This window comes from Eubalaena glacialis, chromosome 9 (genome assembly GCF_028564815.1).
Source record: "Eubalaena glacialis isolate mEubGla1 chromosome 9, mEubGla1.1.hap2.+ XY, whole genome shotgun sequence".
Classification (NCBI taxonomy): Eukaryota; Metazoa; Chordata; class Mammalia; order Artiodactyla; family Balaenidae; genus Eubalaena; species Eubalaena glacialis.
The window spans coordinates 115,455,414-115,478,319 of NC_083724.1; the positions used below are offsets into that span (position 1 = coordinate 115,455,414).

The 22,906-nt window shown below is 38.5% G+C and overlaps 1 protein-coding gene across 1 annotated transcript in view; it reads right to left on the bottom strand.

Moving 5' to 3' along the window:
- Nucleotides 1-22,906, bottom strand: part of KIF13B (kinesin family member 13B) — a 188,367-nt gene that overhangs the window by 90,246 nt on the left and 75,215 nt on the right. The window contains exons 9-13 of the mRNA XM_061200752.1: nt 20,881-20,993; nt 19,589-19,700; nt 13,028-13,240; nt 11,331-11,441; nt 6,295-6,429 (exon numbers count right to left, since the gene is read on the bottom strand). Coding sequence (XP_061056735.1) covers nt 6,295-6,429; nt 11,331-11,441; nt 13,028-13,240; nt 19,589-19,700; nt 20,881-20,993 — 684 coding nt within the window. The remainder of the gene's footprint in view (nt 1-6,294; nt 6,430-11,330; nt 11,442-13,027; nt 13,241-19,588; nt 19,701-20,880; nt 20,994-22,906) is intronic.

Sequence of the window (22,906 nt, forward strand, 5' to 3'; positions counted from 1 at the left end):
CTTCTTTGTCGATATCCCTTCTAATTATACTCTGGGTTCCAATTCTTCCCATCTCTTCTGGGATCTCAATCTCATAAAAAGGCCTCTTCCCTTCTATTATTTTCATTTTCCCTTTTCTGGGGGTTTCTTCTCTCAAGTGTGCTGCAGCAGTGTTTCCAAGGAAACAAAGAGCTGGGGTCAGAACTGTGCCACGGCATCCCGTTCAGTCCTCAAGGAGTACATACAATATACAGAGAGGGCATTCCAGGCAAATGTCTACTCCTTGATTTTGGCTGAGGCTTCTTGGCCAATCCCATACTTCCCTAACCTGGAGAACAGGGCTTGATCAGGTGTAAACTACAAGTAATGCTTCAGTGACATTCAGTAGCAGGCTTAACGAATGCGTTCCATGTCGGTCTCCATTCCCCACTTCTTCCCTCTCTAACAACACCAACTGCAAGGTGCAGAGAAGTTCGAAAAGGAAAAAAAAAAAAAAAAAAAGAGTCTGAAGAGAAAAAGAGCCCAAGATCACATAAAGAAGAAGAAAAGATCCCCAAAGCACTTGGCTTAGGCCATTTCTATGTATAATCCCTTTCCTCTCCCCATGAGAAATTCTAGCTGGAGTCCATATTGTGACTTTGGAATCCTTTTTGTCCTTGGGGGTGGAGGTGGAGAAAAGCTCTGAACTACCCCCTAGATTGGAGTTTGAGTGTAGAACCAGCTCTGACTGTTGCATTCCAAGATTGCACACGGGTTCACTCTGACGTCTCTGCCCTTGCTTTTGTTCTCTTTGCCGGAAATGCTCTCTCTTCCCTTCATCCAAATACAAAATATCTTCAGCACCTACTTCTAACCTCATCTTCTATTTGCAGGTTTCACTAGTAGCCTACACTGACTTCTCCCTTCTCTGAACGCTTATTACATTTAGAGTCAGCACCACAATTTACTATCGTATGAATGTTGTTTTTCCCCTTATTTAGATAGCAACCTACACAGGACTCTTGCATCTTCTCCAGTAACAAGCATAGTCCATGATACACAGTAAATGCTGCTAAGTATCTGTTAATAAACTAAATTAAAAATTATCAGAGGTAAGATATTAAACAGCAAAGGTCTAGTCCAAATTCTAGAAGGAAAATTTTTCTTTTTTTTTTTCCAACAAATATTATACTGAGCACCTATTCTGAGCTGGGCACTGAGCCACTAGAGACAGAAGACAGACAAGGTCCCAAATGTAGAGCTTATTATAAATGACAACTTAAATGTCTCATTTGAGGTTATAATCCATTCTGATTTGCCTGACTCTCAAACATTAGGTTCTAAAAGCTCAACTCTGCTAAAGCCATAACTGTCTGATGCTTAAACAAGTTAGACAACAAGCTTCTTGATAAGTCCTTCCTATGGTGCTCTAAGCACTGCAGTAAAAATACTGATGAGGAAGAGAAAGAAACTTATCATAGGTTGGTACAGAAGTTTACCTAGTGAGTAACTAAATGCTGTGAAAAGTACAATGCATCAGGGATACCTCTTCAGTCTCTATGTGATATGTCAGTATAATAACTCTAAAGCATATTAGTTTTAGGGAAAACTTTAGCAGATACCTTTTTTCATCCATTTAATTTAATTTCACTGGAGATGATCAGCTAACTCTTCTCTGAATTTACTGTACCTAACTTCCTCTATGAAGCAACTACTTACGCGACTCTTTTGAGAATCTCCCTTTGATCAACTGAGTCCTGAGAGAGAGAGAGAGAGAGGGAGGCGGAGAGGGTGGGGGAGGGAGATGGAAAGTAGCATATTTCACAGACGGCTTTTCCCACCCTGCTAGCAGGAGGGGTAGCACATTAGCACAGCCGGCACGATCGCTCAGCCTTATCAGTATTCTCAGACACTTTCTGAAGGAAGAGGAAAGCGAGTACCAGGGGCAATAAGCAGAGAAGTATTTGTTGCTCTTTACATACGTAAATAATCAATAGTCCTTAATAAACGAAATCGCCCTGGCTTGACAGAACCAGGACTCTGAAGACAGCCTTTCAGGAATGGAGGTGAGGAAGGAAGGAAAGGTACCTTTCTGTCTTTTACAAATTCAAATATTACTCTAGGTGAGTCAAACTGCCTCCAACCAGGCACGTCTCACGGCCACACCGCTGTCTTATTCGTCCTGGGCCCCTTGAAGCCTGGCCCACAGCTCTATCAACGCGGGATGGCTGTGGCCCTGCCATTCTGCTGATCGCCTCCTCCACTGACTGAACGCTGGCAGGCAGCTTACTGCCAATGGGAGCTACGCTCCCCCTAGGGCTGTTCCCTACGTACGTGTGCTTTGAAGCTGCTGCGGAATCACTGGTACAAATCCTGATCAAGTGTGTGTGTGATAATTTGCCCCACGTCCTTCAGAATCACCCTTGCTTCCCCAGCCATTAGTAGCTGACTCGTGAAAAGAGTAGATCCAGAACTGCACAAGCAAAATAGCTTTCCTGAACGATTCGGTGGATAATTCAAAGGTGTGACTGGAATCAATCATACTGTAATCCTATTTCTGTAATTAAAAAATAGGTATCAATATACACACACACACACACACACACACACACACACACACAGGAATAGATCCAGAAGATACAGATAAAAATATTAAATATTAACTGTGGTCTTCTCTGGCTGTTGAAATTTGGGCACTAATCCCCCTTTCTTTTTCTAATATGTTCTTATAAGACTTTTTAGGAAAAAAAGTGTATTACTAGCATAACATCTTTAAGGTGAGGGGAGCAGCTCTTCCCTCTAGAAGCTTGGCTTATGCTGGTATAAATCTCCAAGTCTCTCAAAAAAACTAAAAACAGAACTACCCAGCAACTCCACTCCTGGATATATACCCAAAAAAGACAGAAACACTAATTCAAAAAGATACACACACCCCAATGTTCATAGCAGCATTATTTACAATTGCCAAGATACGGAAGCAACCTAAGTGTCCATCAACAGATGAATAGATAAAGAAGATGTGGAATGGAATGGAATACTACTCATTCAGCCATAAAAAAAAATAAAATAAAATAAAATTTTGCCATTTGCAGCAACACGGAGAGACTCGGAGGGCATTATGCTAAGTGAAAATAAGCCAGACGAAGACAAACACTATATTGGTATCACTTACATGTGGAATCTAAAAAATATAACCAACTAATGCATATAATGAAAAAGAAGCAGACTCACAGATATAGAGAACACACTAGTGCTCACCAGTGGGGAGAGGTGATATTGGGGGGAGGAGTGGGAGGTACAAACTATTGGGTGTAAGATGGGCTACAAAAATGTAGCCTATCTACAACACGGGAAATATAGCCAACATTCTGTAATAGCTCTAAATGGAGTGTAACCTTTAAAACTTGTACAAAAATTTTAAAAATAACAAATTTTTAAAAATATAAATAAATCTCCAAGTCAACCTCAGAACTGCAGGCAGGCCTCGCTTTGCACAAGAGTGCAGGACTATAAAAATAATTTAGCAAGGAGATCTTAATAATCAGTGGGGAAAACTGCAATAATTCTGTGACATTTAAAACTGTCCGTAAAAACATGAAGAAATCTCTTACTGTTACAATGTATAGGAAAATGAAAAACCAGTTAAACTAGTATTTATTTAGTACACTGTCATTTAGAACATTAGAAACATTGAAATTTAAAGCATTTTTTTGTTAAAAGCTTATGTACCGAGAGTAGTTAGAACAGTGCTTGCCTTCTTCTCAACATGTATCTTACAGCATGGCGTGAGCGTATTTTCCACGCCTTGGTGAACTGTCATACTCCTTTCTAAGCTTCTACCATTTTATCCTTTGTGCTTTCAATGTTGCGAAGTATCTCCAAGAGCTCCTCTCATGTGAAGTGCTTTCTGGTGTCACTCCCTTTGAGACATCTGCAGTCTTCTCGTCACAACCACTTTCATTATTCACATCAGTAAGTTCACCTTCACTAACTTCCTCTGGCTGCACATCTAGAAGCTCACGAATGCCTGCAACGTCAACATTATTTACTAACTCACGTTAACTGGAATTTGTGTATGTTGGAACCATGCAAAGCAAGAGCCGCCTGGCTATGCAAATTAGATGCAAAATTACCTTGTGAGGTACATTCTACCTATGGTTTGGCCACCATACTTCGCTTCTGCAAGTTCCAGACAGAACAAATAAATGGAGGATTCTATTCTAGAAGAGAACCATTCAAAACCTGGAACTAGGAAGAATGCTAGAGGTAATTTAATCCAGGGGCCTCATTTTATACACGGGGTGCTCAAAGTCACCCACTGACGTGAGGTCATCTGCCCAGCATGTAAACCGACTTGAGAATTTGAAAGCAAAGAAATAAAAAACGTTCGGCCTCTAAATTCCTCCATCCCACATCATGGTATCACTTTACTGAAGCAAAAACTGTTCTTGGACTGAGATCATCCTTTTGAATATGCTTTGTCATGAATATCACTTTTGTCATGGGTTTAGCTTGGGCAGTGAAGAACCAACACTGCCTCAAACTCTGCCAAAACAGGGTTGACCACACAGTCTGAAACAGAATCCCAACACCTCCACACAAGATGACCAGAAATACTTTAACTGCTCTCCAAAAGTCTTTAAATAGTTTTCTTTGTGTAATTTTTTAGTTAAGGAACAGATATGAATCAGGCTTTTTTTCTTGTTGGGTGTATGTGTTTGTGTGCTCCAATTTGAACTTCATCACATCAGAAAGAAAAAGAACTCACAGTTCTGAAAACTAAAAGGGCAGAATATTTAACTCCTATTCTAATACTGCATCTCTCCTAAAGCATATGAATAGCTACAGCTGAAATTCTAACACAAAAAGCTGCCAGCATTGTTAGAAGCACAGCGAGAGACGTGCTAATATGTCATTTCTTTCAAAGGACAAGGATAATATAATAAGGTACCAGAGTATCAAATGAGAAAATGGTATGTGGAATAATTTATATGTGGATAGTGCTTCTGTTTATAAAGTGCTTCTATATGTCAAGTCCCATTCAATCCTCCAGGAACCCTGTGAGGTAGCCGGACAGAGAAAACTTCCATTTATAGAGGAAGAATCTGAAGACTGTGGGGGGCAAAGGACTTGGGAGCAAACATCTGCCAAGCAGTGGTGCTGGACTAGAAACTCAGGGCATCTCCCTCCTACCCCAGCACTGCTCCCACTACACACAGCACCTGAGTGTGCACACAGGATTATATGCAACAAACACACAATTTAACTCACAGTGTAATAAAACACGTATAAGATACTTATGAATAACAGGGCCTTATCAAAATACCACAAAGCAATTACCCCAGATACCTTTGATAAAAACTGGGAGACCAGCCAACGTGTCGTGAATTCTTCAGTCTCTTTAGAAGTGAAACGACACAATTCCCTAATTTTAAAGCTGCTTCCAACTGTACCAGCTCATGTCTTTACTGTCCTAGTCACTAATTTAGTTAAACCCACATAGATAGTTCCTATACTATGAGGGGAAAAATTTTCCTCCTAAATATTCATTAACCATACATCAGTCATATAGTCCATTATATAACTCATTTATGTTCTAGGGTTGGCAAAGGTAATTTTGGCAAACTCCTTATAATTTATATAGTGTCTGATATCATGCTCATCCTAAAGTTGTCTCTTGTCTTCCTGATACATCCCACAACCTATAGGTTTCAATGTATATGAGTATATACATATACACAATGTATATAGACTTCAATGTATGTCTGGTTTTTTCTGCTCCATACTCTGACCCTCTCAGTCTCTAAGTGACCTACTCTCTTTTTTTATAAGTTGATAATCCAAAATTTTTAATTTTCCTAAGAGTTACTGGAAACACAAATTTCAAATCAAGTGGTCCTAATAACTTTCTTTAAACATCTCTCTGTAAGCTAAGAAACCACTCACCAAAAGCTGTGCTTCATAGAAATCACAAAAGCTTTAGTCTACCGATGAAACCGTTCAGTTTAAAAGTCACTGTTTAAGCTTTAAAGTTATCTACTTAACTCCCTGGTTTAATCACATTAAATGATAGAAGTTAAGCTCCTTAATATGTTGGAAATAATATCAGAATATCATCTTTTATATTTACTAGGTTGAATGACATCACTCAAAGACTACAAAGAGAAACTGATCTCAGAAACTCAAGATTTTTCTATACTCCAGCTTAATCAAATAAAAACAATTTGCTAACTCATATTTTTGAATATGTATGGTTCTCCAAGTATTAAAAAAAAAATACTGTGAAATACTGCTCTATTTTGTGGTAGGAAATAGTAGAAAAGCCTATTATTTCACCTTTAAGTAGTAAACCAGAAGTTCATTCAGAGCAGGATCAGCATTCAGATTAACGAGGAAACATTTATCATCCCCAACTTTAATTCCAGAAGATTGAAGAGATATTCCAAGACTCTCAAGCTGTTTCTGTCGCTCCTGTAAATGCATTAGAGAAGTATTAATTCCACAGCTATTGAGGCAGCAAGATATAAAAAGTCATATAGTAATTATTAAATAACTTTATAACTCAAATATGTTATCTTAGGACATGGTATTATATAGGTTACTGCATTTGTCCTCTTTCTAAACTATAATGTTGCTTTGTTAGGTAAAATTTTTTAATTTCAAAAATAAAGCCATTACAAATAGCAACCAAATATACTAAGTTCTCATTTTTCATTCTTGAAAATATCTAACATCCTGAATTCACCTTTCACATTTAATTCTGTATATATGAGCAAATATAAGTGTGTTTTACTCAACCGTGATCTTTTCTGAAAAGCCAAGTATTTAATACACTCTGCTGCTTGATATCCTCAGTGGGTCTCCAGCAGGGATAAAGGCCCAACTCCCTCAACCAAGCCCACAAGGCCCGGCCCTTCAATCTGGCCCATTTACTCACCATCATCACATCTTGTCACCCCTACTCTTAAAGCCTGTACGCAGTTAATGGAACATCTTCCAGGGCCCTCAAAGTCTCAAGAACGCTCTCTCTAGCTTAAGGGTTTTACACCGATTCCTCCTATCTGGAGCACACCTGTTCTCAAACTTGGTAACTTTTTACTCAACTGTTTCTCCGTGAGGGCAGGGAACCTATCTCTCCACTGTGTATTCCTAGCACCTAGCACAGTGCCTAACACACAAGGGCACTCAAATTGTCGGTGTCGTGAATTTATCAAAATAAAATCTGCATATCTAGTAAAGCTCTATTTTCATAAGAACATGAACCTTTCCTTTTCGTGCCTACCTATCTGTGAGTTCATGCAACATACACATGCGTGCACCTAGGGAGATACACATGAATCCTGCAACCCATGCTCTATAACTAAGGAATATGAATCGGGGCAGAGCAGGGTGTCTTTAACTATGTATAAACAGCAAATAGTGATGAGTCATCAAGAACCTCTGATTCTGAGGAAAGACAAGACAAACTAAGTCATTTAACCAGGGCCACACAGTAAGTCTGCAGTATAGTTAAATTGCAGCCTTAGAATTTTGCTATTTCTAGGCACACATCCTAATTTATACGGCCACTGCAACCCAGTCAATCACCCCTAGAATAATACTATTACAAACATACTGAAGGGGATATTTTGGTTCTGGGCCTTTGAATCGAGTCTCTTCTCTAAGAAAAAACATTACTGGGTTCTTTCGGAAGTGTTGAGTGGTTTAGCCATTAGTTTTCAGTACTCAATTCTAAGCAATGATTATCCTCGATAAAGAACCATGTTCCTAAAATGAAGAAAGCAATTCTAATGTATCTTGTATGGTCCCTTACTGAGGGAAAGCTCTTTTACAAAGGGATATTGGTGTAATTAAAGAATTATTCCAATAATGAGAAGAAACATTTCTCTATAAAAATGTCTTTTTTTGTAAACTACGAATGAAGTGGGTAGACGTTCATGAACTAATATTAAATTTAAAATGTAGGGTATAACTAGTATATTAATCTGTGCACTGGGAAAACCTGGAAGAAACCACAGAGATATTAACAGTAGTTTTCTTTGGATGACTGGATCCGTTCAATTAAATTTTCTTCATAATAATCTTTCTGTATTTTCTATAAGTAAATACTACTTTTGTAATACAATAGTTTCTTCTACTTATATTCTTATTAGAACTCTAGTAATTTTCACTATGGAAATAATTAAAAGATTTAGAAGAAGTTTGGTTACTGTCATCTAGTGGCAAAATTTTAATTCATACAGAGGCAAAGCCAAGCCTGAAAAAGACTATACGACTTAACAAAGGTAAAGCCACTCAGAGTAAGGGAAAAGACAGGACTTAAATGAGATAATGTACATAAAACAGCCAAGATATACTTACATAGTCCATGGCATATACTAAATGTTTTAACAGATAAATCAAAATCTTTCTAGCTCCTATTGCTGAAATCTAAGAATTTTAGTTTGACATTCAAAGCCCTATAATGGCCAGACTTACTTACTTCCAACTGTTCCCACACTCTCCAATAATAACTCTCTGACTTTTGCTCAATATTGATAATTGAATATGGAATGAATGTTACTGAATATAGGTTTGCCCAAGGTCATTGAGCAAATCTATGCCAGAGAAAGGAATATAAATGAATAATTGTCTAAGTTAGCAGTTATAGTAAACTACTGTTTTATCCTACTTCCTTAAACATTTTCCTGTCATTTGAGATTTTATAATGGTAGAAATATCACAAAATTTTGGTTTAAACCAAAGGGCACAGCATTGAAAAACTGTCAATTCGTTGCTACATCTGCCACCAAAAATTTTGAAGTTTTTAATCATTAAAAAATGACAAAAGTTTGCAACATCTAGGAATCAGTTCAAAGAATAAACAAGTACTGTATGATAAAATATAGTTACATTTACTAAATATTGCTTCTCATATCAGAGATTAGTTAACTTTTTCTATAAAATGTCAAACAGTAAATATTTTAGTCATCTGGGTCCTATGGTCTCTGTTACAGCTATTCAACTGTGAAGCCATAAATAATACAAAAACATATGAGCATGGCGCATTCCAATAAAACTATTTATGAAAAGAAGTGGCAGGCCGGGTTTTGCCCAAGGGCTTAGTTTGCTAACCCTTGATCTAGCTCACGTAAGTGTACATTTCTTTACTGAGAACATAAAAGATGAAAACAAGAGAATTTGGTATCAAAGATATGTCACTGGGCTGAGAAATTAGTCAACTTGAGTTCTGACTGTTTACTCAAAAATACTACTGAGCACATAGTTTCAAAAACTAAGAGCTACAGCCTTTTTTCTTGAGAACCTTACAAACTCATTAGGTAATAAAAGTATACACAAAAAACTGAATAGTAAATAAAGTACTCATGATTTAAGGGTCAAAAGGGTACACACAGCTTCCACAGGATTCACAGCAGGGACAATCTCTGGGGGCTGGCATACTAGAGGAAGATGCCACAGAACCCAGGGGACTTTGAGAGTCTGGCTGACTTAGAACAGACTCCCAAAAAGCTCTTCAAAAAAGAAATCCATTTGGCTGAGTTCACCTAGGTTTCCTCAAAGTTATCTGATCATGAACCATTTTTTTCCCCATAAGACTTATTAACAGTCTGTGGCTATACTGCCAGAAATACATTTTAGGAAATGCCAGTCTGTATTGCAAAGAGGTCAATGACCAATAGACCAGTGAGAGAGGAGAAGAAAGCTCAGCAGCACTGAAGCCTGGGGGCTTGGAAAGATAAGGTGTTAAATGAGGTGTTGGATAAAATCAGGCTGTCCTCAAAAGGGGCATATGACTGAGGGAGAGGACGGTTAGGTGAGGAAAGATGCTACAGATAAGCTGCGTCAGCACTACACTCTCACTTAGACCTACCCTGCTTTGCATCAGAGCAAAGCAACCCAAGTACGATAGCACTTCAAAGTCAATGTTTTATTTTCAGAGTAGCTCAAAAATGCTCATATAAATTAGTTCCAAACTGGATGATAATTAGAATCAATTCTTATTAAATAAGAATTTAATTTATGAAAAACAGCAAGTGTAATATGTAATGAGAAGTAAAGTTTATACACTGGTGTATTCTCTTCTCTGTAATTTGAGGGATATGCTTCAAAATAACCCAGTGCAGGGATACAGATAAAACAAGACTGGTCTTATGTTGGTCTTTAATGAAATTGGGTAATGGGTACATGTGGATTTATTACACTCATATTTTTATTTATTTTGAAAAGGACTGTAATAAAAATGTTTAAAAATCAACTTAAATCCTAGTCTGCACTAATATAAATCTAACATCCACCTTATGCTACATAATAATAGTACTGTCCTACAACATCTGATATATCGATTGATTCTGGACAGCACATTGAAAGATGGAATCTACTGGGTAACAAAAGCAGCAGCAACTTCTATTTTGTTAATACAAGGAACAGTTGAAAACACAAGAAATTTTTAATTTTAGAAAAGGAGGGGAAGAGGTAGAGGTGACTTTCAATATCTGGGTAATAACAGACCCTATCTTGCAGGGCTATTGGGAGGATTAAATAAAATAGTGTATATTTAAAAGCGCTTAGCATAGGACCCAACATGTACGTGTACCCAATAAGTATTGGTTATTATTGTTATTATTAGTTACTACACACAAGTGGGATACTTATTCTCTTAGCTTTGGAAGAACAAACTAAGGCCAATGAGCAGAAAGGGAAGAATAAAGATTTCAGTTAAATAGCTACCATCAGGGTTATCCAATCATGAGAAGACTGCTCAGTGCGGTACTGACCTCCACATTATCATATATATTTCTAAAACAGAGGCTGAATAAGCATCTAAGAGGAAAGTCACAGAGTCAACCTTTTACTAAGCACACAGTTGGACATTTTAGGATTTTCTCCAAGTGCTAATGCACCCACTGGAAGATTTCACCACTTTATATTTAATGGTCTAAAAATGAGAGACAGTCACCTCAGATTTAGGTATTTCATGTTACTTTTACTGAGTTGTCGTATGGAAGCAAGAAGCTCATAGCCTAAATATCTACTACTAATAATTTCGCAGTTGGGTAAGTTCCTTACGTTTGCAAAGCACTTATCAGAATTGGGTGTTCAGAGCCAATGGCTAGTTATATCATTTACAAAATTTTATGACACTAAAAATATATTTCTTACATAATGAACAATCCATTAATTGTAATTATGTCTTTATCCTTCAAATGAACTTTGTAAAGTACAGACTCCTGGATTTAGATCTTATTTAAATCTTAATCTGCTAGATTTGCCATCTTCAAAGCTAAAAATCAAAAAGAAATCAGAAACATGCTCTGAGTTGCACTGCGCCAACTGCCACGACGTTTCTCTCTCCTTAAGCAGGAAGCACGAACCTGGGCAATCTCCTCGGTTTTCCTTAATTTCTCCTCCCAGGTCACAGTCATTTCCTGGATTAGCTTCTCTGATTCTTCCAGCCGGTCTTTCAGCTCTGGAGATTTCATTGCCTGCAAGCAAAATGTTTATTTCATGGAATGCCTGCACGATGTCCTGAAAAAAGAATTCGCGAAATCCAGGAGGACAAGATGAACAACCTGACTCCTCTTAGCTCTGCAGCTCGCTGGGGTCCCTGACCTGCCTAAGACACAAGGACTGTCACTGACCCGCAGCATCCAGACTGTGTGGGTCCCACAGGCTCACCCAGTTATCCAGTGGGTTGGAAAGAAGACTTAACCTTTTCATTTTTCTCTAACCTGTTGTTACTGTGAGATCTAATTACATTTAGGGAGATAAAAAGTTCAAGCTACCAAGGGCTTATTTTTTTAAATCTCAATAGGTCTAGACTCATATGTGTGACTCATTCTACTCTTTATTGATGACTTTGGGTATTTCTTCAAGTATATCAGACTAAATTTGCACATGTTGAAAACTGGATGGTGTTATTGACACCAGGAAGACAGAAACAAACTTTCAAAGAATCTTGATGAACTGTAAAATTATTCCTGTAAAAACAGGATAAGATTCAACAGGCAAAAATACAATCAAGATAATTGTTTTGACCATGTAATTTACTGTTATACTATCAGAAAACAGGTCATGAGAAAGAAGAGGGCTATGGTCTCAGGCCCAAGAAAGAATCCCACAGTGCTTGGAAATCATGGGAACAGAAATGCTAATTAAAGTAGGGATCCTGAATCTGACACTTTATCCCATTTTTGATAAAAGGATAAGCATTTGAAACTATTATGTATAGAATGGATAAACAAAAAGGTCCTACTGAATAGCACAGGGAACTATATTCGATATCCTGTAATAAACCATAATGGAAAAGAATATGAAAAAGAATATGTATATAACTGAATCACTGTGCTGCACAGCAGAAATTAACACAACACTATAAATCAACTACACTTCAATAAAATAAATTTTTAAAAATAAATCTTTAAAAATTTTTAAAAAGATTTTTGGTTAGAATTGTGTAGGTTTTAAATTCAGTAATGGAACATAAATATCATACACTATAGAATGTACAAAGGATAGTGAAACAGAACCCTTTTAAACAGATGGCTACTTCTGCTATATTTTTTCCTATGAACATAATTAACCCATAACATGGAAAAACTAGCTTATTATGGTGTGCAAGACCTCCTTAGGATTTCTGTTTGGACTTCAACCTGTGAACATCTGATACAACAAAAATCTGTTTGATTCCTCTTCTAATTAGCCTATGCACATTCGCCACCATTTGCTGCACTACTATTAAGTTGTATCTATTTTTGTTTCAAGCATCTCTCTTTCTCTACCCTATTCTACTGTACCTCTTTTCTCGTCTGCTGCCTATACTGTGGAAAGAAACATTTTCTCAATTCCCCTTATTCTCTCCTCCTATTCAATCCTTTAACACCTGTAAAAACTATCTAAATTTCAACTATGACAATTTATCTGTCTTCCTTTACTACTCATCTCAAATTTCTCTTCCTATAGGAAATTCAAAAATTCTACTCATCACTTATGGCCCTGGAGGAAGGAAATTCAAGTTCTATCTTTACTAGATTTTCCTAGACCCGTAATGCTGCTCAGCTGTGCCTCATACCTCTGCTTTGGTTAGCTGCTCTCGGAGTTTTTCTACTTCTTCCCGGAGATCCCGGATAATCCGTGCATTGGGATCCTCATTCACCACAGCGTGGTTCACAATGTTCTTGGCACGATCTGCATACCGCAGGGTTGAAAGGGTTTCGTCATAGTTGTCAGCGGCCGGACTCACAGTAGCTACCATGGCTGTCTTGCTGTTACCCCCAAGACTGTCCTGGAGGAGAAAAGAAATTGAATACCATTTTAAAGTTGGAAGAAAACATCATATGGGAACGCTGAAGCCCCATAGGATGAGATAATGTCCCAAGGTCAAACACAGATTTAAGGACAAAGCCAGGACTTAAGTACAGGTATACTGGCTCCCAGTCCCATGCTCTTTCTTCGCTGGCAAGCTACTTTTCTGCAAAAGGGACCTTTGGTTTTTGAGAAAGAACTGGGAAATACAATGAAGCCCACACTTATTTCAGTTTAATAAAAATTAATTCTAAGTCAATTTGTCCTCTTTTAACAGGCAACATGATACCGTAAGTCAGCAGACCGCTCAGAATAAAAAAGGATGCTTTCTTAAACGTCTACAAAATCTCCCTGAGAAGACTGAACAGTCGTAACAGTATTTGATCAAAGAGTGATTACCTACAATCTACTCCATAACGCCATGTACCTGGAGTCTCTGTGAAGCCTAAATAATGGCTCAGAAAGTGGTGCTGTTATAATGCCATCAAGCACCTTGTAAATTTTTTAAAACATAAGGTACAATTACAGTCTTAGAAAACAAAAGATACAGTGAAGGTACTTCATCGTATTCCATCTGACAGCACTTCAAAAACTACTGAAACGGGCTTCAAGTTCTATACAACCGCTTCTAGAGTTCAGACAAGGATGCTGAAAAAAAGACATTCATCTCCATTACAGAAAACCGCTAAAGGGACTTTAGGATGGGCTTCAACAAATTCAAAAAAACGACTTCCCCTTGAGAACATTAAAAAATAACTAGATATAACTCAGGATTACAAAACAGGACTTGGGAAGTCAAGTCTACCCCACGCCGCTTCGCCACACAAAGGCTGCATGAAATCCAGCTGCGCAGGCGACCTCTGAGATGGCCCCCAGAGATCTGCGCCTCCTGGAATTCACACCACCGTGTCTTCCCCTTCCCTGAGTGCCTGAGTGTGGCCGGGACTTGCTGATCTGCCTCTAAGGAAGAGAACACAGAACTGATGGCCTGACACGTCTGAGATTAGATTATAAAAGACTGGCTTCTGTTGTGGGTGTTTTCTCTCACTCAGGGAAACCACTGCCATGAGGTGAGGCAGCCCTAGGAAGAGACCTCAGGAGTGAGTTTGGAAACACGTCTTCTGACACCTGCCCACAAGCACTCAGGTGAGCAGATCCAACCTCAGCAGCTCGGCAAGGACTGCAGCCCCAGACGACGCCTGCACTGCAGCCACGGGAGAGACCCCGCCCAGAACACTTAGGCTGCACCAGGAATCCTGACCCAGAGAAACTCGGAGGTAACAAACGATGGCTGCTCCCAGCTATTAAGTTTTCAGGGTAATCTGTTGCACAGCTATAGATAACTCCCACTACACTATCCCAGGATGAGAGTTACCCAGAAGACTAGATTCAATGCCCCCTTTCAGTAGTAAAGTATCACTGAATTATAGACTCACAATATTAGAGAGAACACTCAGGCTGGCCACTAATGAGGAATTCATTAGATCACAAGAAAGCCAACTCTATCTCTGGGCTGCATTAACCAATACAAAATTCTTACTTTTGACGATAGAAATGTTTTCCGTTATCAATATTTCTAAAATTTGCTTGAACCACCCATGATTTATACAACTTTGTGCAGAGATTATTCAGTCCTCAGCCTTTTGTGAATTAGAGTATTAGTATCCCCATTTTACTGATGAAAAACCAGAGGTTTGTTCTGACAAAGGAGGTTAAATACCCTGCCTACAGATCCAGAACTAGTGAAGTGAAAACATTCCAGCCCAGTTGTATTCTACCTTCCAGTCCAATATGATTTCCACTCCCCCACAACTACCCACAATAGCACAGTAACAAAATAACACCTGGCAACAGAGAGAGTTCAGACCTGAAGCCTTTCCAAATTGTTCTGTCCTAGCGCCAGAAACAAAATTATTCCCTAGGTGTTGCTAACAGTTGAATATAATCACAAACAGTACGTCCCCTTATTCATCCATTACTAAAATTTTGGTTTTCCACAGAAAACACAGCTAAGATAATTATATCATTGAAGGAAATACTCTTCGATGCATGAAAAGGAAGGAAATGAAAGTAATCTGGGCTTTAGGAAGCAAAGGCAATTTCTGCAAAGCCTGGATGACTGCTTGCTTCACTTCACTTCCAGACACTGATCTCACATTGCTGGTGCCCAGCTTTGGCAACTTCCAGAAAGATGTCAAGAAGAATCCCATGCACGTTAATGGAATTCAAATGTCATATATCAAGATCATAGGAATTACATCTCAGGCTGGAATTCAGTTCACAAGCAGCGCCGCAGTGCAGTGCTGCCCTTCCAGAACCACTGCATTCTCTTAGCCCACAGGAACAGCAAATGCGGTTGGGTAGAAGGGGATTCATAACAATAACTACCACAGGAGAAAAGCATGCATACTGTGCTTCAATTTGTGCTGAGAAAAGGAAACCTGGCAAACAACAAATACTTGACATTTTAAAAGCCCTTGTGCATGAGCAACAATATGCTCATATTCAAAAATGGCCTCATGCCATCAGCAAAAAGGAAACAGCAACAAAAGAACTGGCACTCATTCAAGGAGAAAGTATAATGCTTCTTGTTTACTCTTTAATTGTTTAATTAGGCAAATCAGATGAGCTTTGTTTCAAACGCAGAAACTGCAAATTAAATGGACATGAGAAAGAATTTTGGAAGTCAGAATTTTTTAAAGCTGAAAGAACTCTTTGAAGTCACCTAATCAAATTATTTCATTTTACAGACGAGAAAATGAGACCCAGGAAGATTGACAGGCTTACCAAAGGTCATAATGCTAGTGCAGAGCACAGCTGAAATTATTCATTCATTCAACTCTTCATGGAGTTTACCATCTAGAGGGCAATGCTGGTGAGCAAATACTATATGCTAAGAACTAAAGTAGAGGTAAATACAATATGGTCTGGGAAAACAAAGAAAAAGCAGAAAGCCCAGTCTTGAAAGGTTAGAAAAGACTCCCAGAGAAAGTGACATTTGACACCTAAAGATGAATAAGCATCACCTAGGTAAAGGGGATGGGGGAGGGAAGTAAGAAGGGGGATTGAAGAGAGGAGGAAGACTGTTCCCAGCAGAGTAAGAGCAAAGTTCTAGGAGTAAAAGTACTCATCACTCAGCTAGAACTGATAATGTCAAGAAGCAAAAGCTGAACACTGACAAGCAGGGAGGGGCTTAGTAAACCACAAGTCTTTAAGGAACTTGTACTTTATCGTAAGGGTCCCTGGAGAGTTACTGAAGAGATTTAAGTTTAAGAAGAGTATTAATTTAGAAAGACAGCAACCTAACTGTAAAGAACGGAATGAACTAGGAAAGCTCAGGAAAGAAGTTTCAATCACCCAGGCGAGAGAAGAAAGCCTTCATTATTCATTAAGTAACTGGCAGTAAGGATGCAAAAAAGTAGATGAATTCTAAAGATATTCATTATTGGAGCACTCATTACCGGAAGTTACTTGATGTTGAGACCTATATTTAGAAAGTCACAGAGAGAAGCAAACATCATCTTAATATGAAACAGTTCTCCACTGACCACTTACCAAGTGAGTAAGCGCTCAACCCTGCCTGAGAGAAGAGCAATCACATCCATCCCCATCCCCCCACGTCACCCCCCCCACCTGCTAAATCACCAAGTGTGAGCAGTTTCTCTGACTCAGATGCTATAGCGTCAAGAGCACTACATAATTATAATGTGAACACAATGCAAAAAAACTTTAAAAAGAAACTGCAAATCTTATAAAGGATGAGCAATTTTATGAGTTCGATGAAAGTCACGTTGGAGAATACTAGAATCATACCAAGTCAAACAAGGATCAGGAAGAGTTAGACTAATTAAGAATTAAAGAAGGAAAAATCAACAGGGACATAAAAGACACTTTAAAGGAGAATGATTTGTGTAGCAATGGATTCCAAAAGGCTTTGGGGGAAACTGTTTAAACCACGGCATAGGTTTTACAAAAATGCCCCTACTTATGATCTTGTGCAAAAGTCAAACATCGTAAAGAAGGTCATGTAGTTTTTCAGGAAAAATATGACAAAAATCAAGGAAACTATTCATTTTTTTAGCCTAAGAATTAACACATAGAAGTTACAATTATAGCCTAATTTTATTAAACAGAAGATAAAGTGAGCTTTTTAAAAAAGTGTTTAGTTTTGTTCTTCAAGTTCAATTATATTCAACAGTTTCTATCACATTTGGTAAAAGTAAGGTGCTTCTCTTTCTAGTGAAAAGAAACCTTTGGTAAGAAGAGCACAGCCTAGGCAACAGAAGATGGGCAGCAAAGTCAGCCCTGGATTCCAATCTTGGTTCTATCACTTGCAGGTTCTGTGTCCGTTGCCACATCTGTAAAATGGGAACACCACCATCTGCCTTCCAAGGAATCAATGAGATAATGTATGTGAAGCACTTTGCACAGTACCTGATTCTCCTGACCCAAGCTCTCCTGGCCTCCAGCCTATGGGATGGACACTCAATAATTAACCTAGGCCATTTTAACTACGTCAACTTAACAGAAGGTATTTCTTATTGTTGGGTTAAATGGACTGAAGCAGCAACACTGGAACAACAGGACAATGAATATTCTTTTAAATCAGGCACATCCAGAAATCATCAGGAATGATCAGGAGATGTTTCTGTGGAAAGTATGAGGAAGAAGTATCGTATTGAGAATTCTTCCAGAAATTAAACAAATGAGACTTCAAGGTTAATTACTGACACTTGAGGACCAGACAATTATTTCCTTGGTAATTAAATGTTTTATAATATGTATCCCTTTAATTCAAGAGTTATTTACAAGTGGTTTTTAATCATCAAATTTTGTTTATCCTTTTGTTTTTTGTTATATTTATTTATTTATTTATTTTTGGCTGTGTTGGGTCTTTGTTGCTGCACGCGGGCTTCTCATTGCGGTAGCTTCCCTTGCTGCGGAGCACGGGCTCTAGGCGAGCGGGCTCAGTAGTTGTGGCTCGCGGGCTCTAGAGGGCAGGCTCAGTAGTTGTGGCACACGAGATTAGTTGCTCTGCGGCATGTGGGATCTTCCCAGACCAGGGCTTGAACCCATGTCCTCTGCATTGGCAGGCGAATTCTTAACCTCTGCGCCACCAAGGAAGTCCCTATTCTTTTGTTTCAAATTTCTACTTTTATTGCATTTTGGCCAAAGGAAGTAAGCTACCTGATTTTCTACTGCGGCAAATTTCACTTAATAAAGGATGCTCAAACACTGTGTAGAGTTTTAGAAAGTAAAGTTGAATACTAGTAAAGCCTTTGAGAGGGTGTAGAAACTAGGAGAAAACCCTACTCCCTTTACAAACATGGTTCTCTAAACATGTCATGGAATAACTCAGAAGCTGTGTTCTCTACTAAGCTGCCTGCACTTAACTCATCTTTACATGTTCAACCACTAGCATAGTGAGTAACAGGTATTCAATAAATTTTTGATCACTGAGAAAATAAGCCATAACGAAACTAAACAGGGCTCACAAGATTATTTTTCCATTTTAAAAACATTTTTTAAAAGAGCATTAGGTAAAATATTTTGTTCCGGGTTGGCAACTTTATAAGGAGTTAAATTGTCACTAGATTTGATATCCTCTAACTCCCAGTCCAATACCCAATCCACCACATCAGCTCTATCAAGACCAAAGGGAATCTTAAAAGACTAGAAGAAACCTGGAAATAGTCTCTCTCTTCACCAAACTCCTATTACATGCCATTTTCTCCTCTCTCATGGAATCACCAACTCGTGCTATAGTATTCTGTGTACACAACTTCTCTCCCTTACTAGACTCTGAGTGATTACAGGGCAAGGAGTGTCTAGCGTTTCCTTACATCCTCCTCACAGCGCTTCATACAGGCTTTTTCTTTCTCATTTCCATTTCTCTCATTCATGCTGAATCAATTAACCAGTGAATGACTGTGTGCTCTACTCTATCTTTTAACAACAGCTTTAAGCAGCTGAAAGCAAATTAAAATGATCATGAGTAGTCTGGAAGTTAAACAGAAAAAGAAGGTCCAAAATGTCCATCAAACAAAAGGAGTCTGTGAGAAGGAGTAGGTCCTGGTCTAGTCCCCAACTCTCAGAGGCGATTGTGTGATTCGGTGTGCCGCAAACCCCCTGCTTCCGGGTCCTGGTGAATCAGGAAGAAACCCATGCTTAATCCATTAAAATTAGGACTATCATGTAAGAGTCTAATGATTATAAATTTGAACACTGATGTAGGAAATTATAATTGGGAGAAATTAATAGTCTACTCTTTAGTCTTCCTTTTTACCAACCACCAAGAGCATCCCAGAAAGGGGGGGAAAAAACTTACTTTGAGCAGCCAAGTGAGAACTGAGTCACGATATGGAACAAATTTATTCTTGTTTTTGCCAGCACCCTGATCTGCTAGGGCTGAGATAACCAGACCGAGGGTTGTGAGGGACCTGCATGGTGCAACAAACCGTAATAATCGTAAAAACCTGAGTATATCAAATGTCACATTTTAGCACAAAGACTGAACATCAAGATGCCTTTGTACCAGCACGAGAACAGCACTGTTGTCAGCATTTTGCTGCTCAGGTTAAGAACACATAAACTCTAAACGCTGATATCCCTCTAATACTACTGTAAGCTATAAAATTGCTTAGTTCAATATTTTTTTTTCATTTTTGTAAAAAAAAAAAAAAAAATGTCAGCTGTAAACCATTAGGTCAAGATAATGACATAAATACCACATATCTTTAAGAAAGGATGCCACAAACATAATACGATTAACTAAAACATAGTATAAGGCAAAAACATTCATATATATATAAATAAATAATAGCGTAGCATCTGGATGATGGTGTTCTATGATCTCCAGCTGGTTACTGATGACTGTCTCGCTATGTGTCCTTCTGGGAGCCACAAGGATGGAAAAGATTCCTGCCCCCAAGGGGCTAACAATTTAGCTTAAGGTAAGAAAATGTATAACCATATGAAGGACTTGGTGCACAAAATATTACTTTGTAAAGTAAAATCTTGGTATAAATAAGCACCACAGCTGTCATAAAAAGGAAAGCCCGATGTAGCCAGTACACGTTACTGTTTGTTCAGACAGTGACACCCATGCCAAGATCCACAGCTGGACTCTGATACTCCGATTATCTTTGTTTGTTTCTATAGCTTAGACCAGTGGCTCTCAACTGGAGGGTGACTATGTCCCCACAGGGAGCAGCTGGCCGTATCTGGAGATAATCTACGTTGTCACAACTCGGGCTGGGGAGAGAGATGGCAGGTACTGCCGCCATCTAGTGGGTAGAGGCCAGGGATGCCACGAAGCATCCTACGAGGCATAGGACCACTCCCTGGGACAAAGAATTCCCTGGCCCCGAACCTCAATAGGGCTGCCTTTGGGAAACCTTGGACTTGACTGAGGTTGTGCTCCTCAGCCCCAGCAGACCTCTCAACAAAACATAAAACAGGCTCGGGCCCTTAAAAAATATCTATGAAAAAAAATTCTACACTATTTATTCTTTATAGCCTCAGTCATTCCGGAATCCTATTCTTTCAATAACTACAAAAGTTCCCCCTTTTGGCTACTAAGTCACTGAAGCAACAGAGGCAGGCTTCTGGACAACTTACTTGTTGATGTTGCTGCCCTCCTTCAGCCTGTCACCTGCCGCTCCCGTTTTCGTCGCTCGCTCGCTGCCGGCTAAATCAACCAAGCTCAGCTTGCCCACTTTCTCTCCAGATGTCTAGGAAGCAAATCGACAAATACTAACAAACGGTTACAGAATTCAGAAAGTGATACATCTCTACCGAATGAGTTTATTATCTAAATCCTTTATTAAAGCGTATTTGTTGTTATTTTAAAGTTAATTCGTGCTGCTACAGAACAGTGTAAGAAAACTACACAATCTAGTAGTAGATACACACAAAATTATACACAACTACGAATCCAGACAGAGAACTATCTCAAAACAAAACAGTGCCCCCCAATGTGGTACATTTTGAAGGGAACCCAACAAAATCTTCTTAGAGAAGTATACAAAAGCACTATTCATAAGGTATAAATTTTAATATGTGAAACCATGCTTAAAATTTCATATATATTTACCAATAATCCTGAGGGAAAATATTTGAATTTCTTATGATACAAAAAAATCTGACTTTTATACAACAGAAGGATCCCTCAAAGACCCAATGCTTTCTAAAATTTTTCGTATTATTCATATAATAATTCCCTTGTTTCATAATTTCAGGTATTAAATTTACATATTTTTCTAGTTAAGATATTATACATACTGACATTTTCCTTTATCAAAAATGTTCAATTATCAAATCACACACATAACAGATATTTTATACTTCAGCAGCAATGTAAGAAATGTGGGAAAGCAATGCCAAAATCTATAGACTGGATCACTTTTTTAAACTTTCCTTTAAAATATACATTTATATTTATTTCCATAAATAAACATGTTGCTAACAAAAGGGTATTAAGCTTCCCAAATCAAAAGTACTTTTGGTTTAAAAAAAAAAAAAAAGTCAGTATGTTTTTTGTTTTATGCTGAAAAGGAAATAGAAAACAAAGAACTTTTTGTCATTGCACTAATCTTGCTGTGATGGTAAAAGAAGAAAAATAAGCTCTCAGCAAATGAAAATCTTGCCAAAATACAGCACTTTGCCTGGGTGATCATTTTAGCTTCTGGTATTTGAAATTGATTCGCTGGAGGGTAGTAACAAAATATGCAAAAGTTCACATAAAAAGTAAGAGGGAAAGCACAAATGTATGAGCCAACACAGAAGTTTTCAGTGTGATAGAACCATACACATCTCTGGCTCTGTTACTTTTCATAAGCTTCAAGTCCAAATGCTCAAAAAATTATTCTACAAATCTAGGATCTTATAGTACAAGTTCCCCAGTATAACTTACTCCTTCTAACAGTTAGCTGTTTAGCAGAAGGTAACACTTCAAAAGAAACTCCACTAAATCAGCTAGAGTATTATTAGCTTATACAGTTTGCCATCAGAGTTTAAAGCTAAAAAAATGTTGTGGCAGAGACTATGGGCCATCAGCTTGTATAACTTCTGTTCCAACTTCCTTTATTTGGAGAGGGTGGAGAGCTAAAACCTACATTTCTCAGACTCCATTGCAGCCAAGGCTCAGGATGTGACTTAGGTTCTGTCAATCACATATTCTTGCTTAAGATTTAGAAGGCAGAAACAAAGTAGAGGTCATCCCCCTCACCCATTTTGGCTTTTTTCTGCTGGCAAGCAGGAGTGTGGATATATGAGTTTTCCTAAAAAAGCATCCCAGCTCACATTCTCCAACTTCCAGGGCTCTGAGAAGGTAGCCTCACTGACTCCTGTATCCTGGATCACAGCTCTGGGGAGTGCCTGGAACTCACAGGTCTGGGGGTGGCCTCAGGGGTAGTACCATCCTCGCTGGATGAGATCTGTGCTCTTCTGGAGGTTATTCCTAGAGATTTAGTCTAGAAATCACTCCTCAGAAGGTGTAGCAACAACTTTGTAATCATCCAATTCCCTCTATCAAATCCCTTTCTGTTTACCTAGAGTGGCTTCTGTTTCTTGTCCTGAGTCCTAATTGATACACATGCCTGGCTAGGACTTTAAGTCATCTTAACACCTGAAGGGAATAAGATAA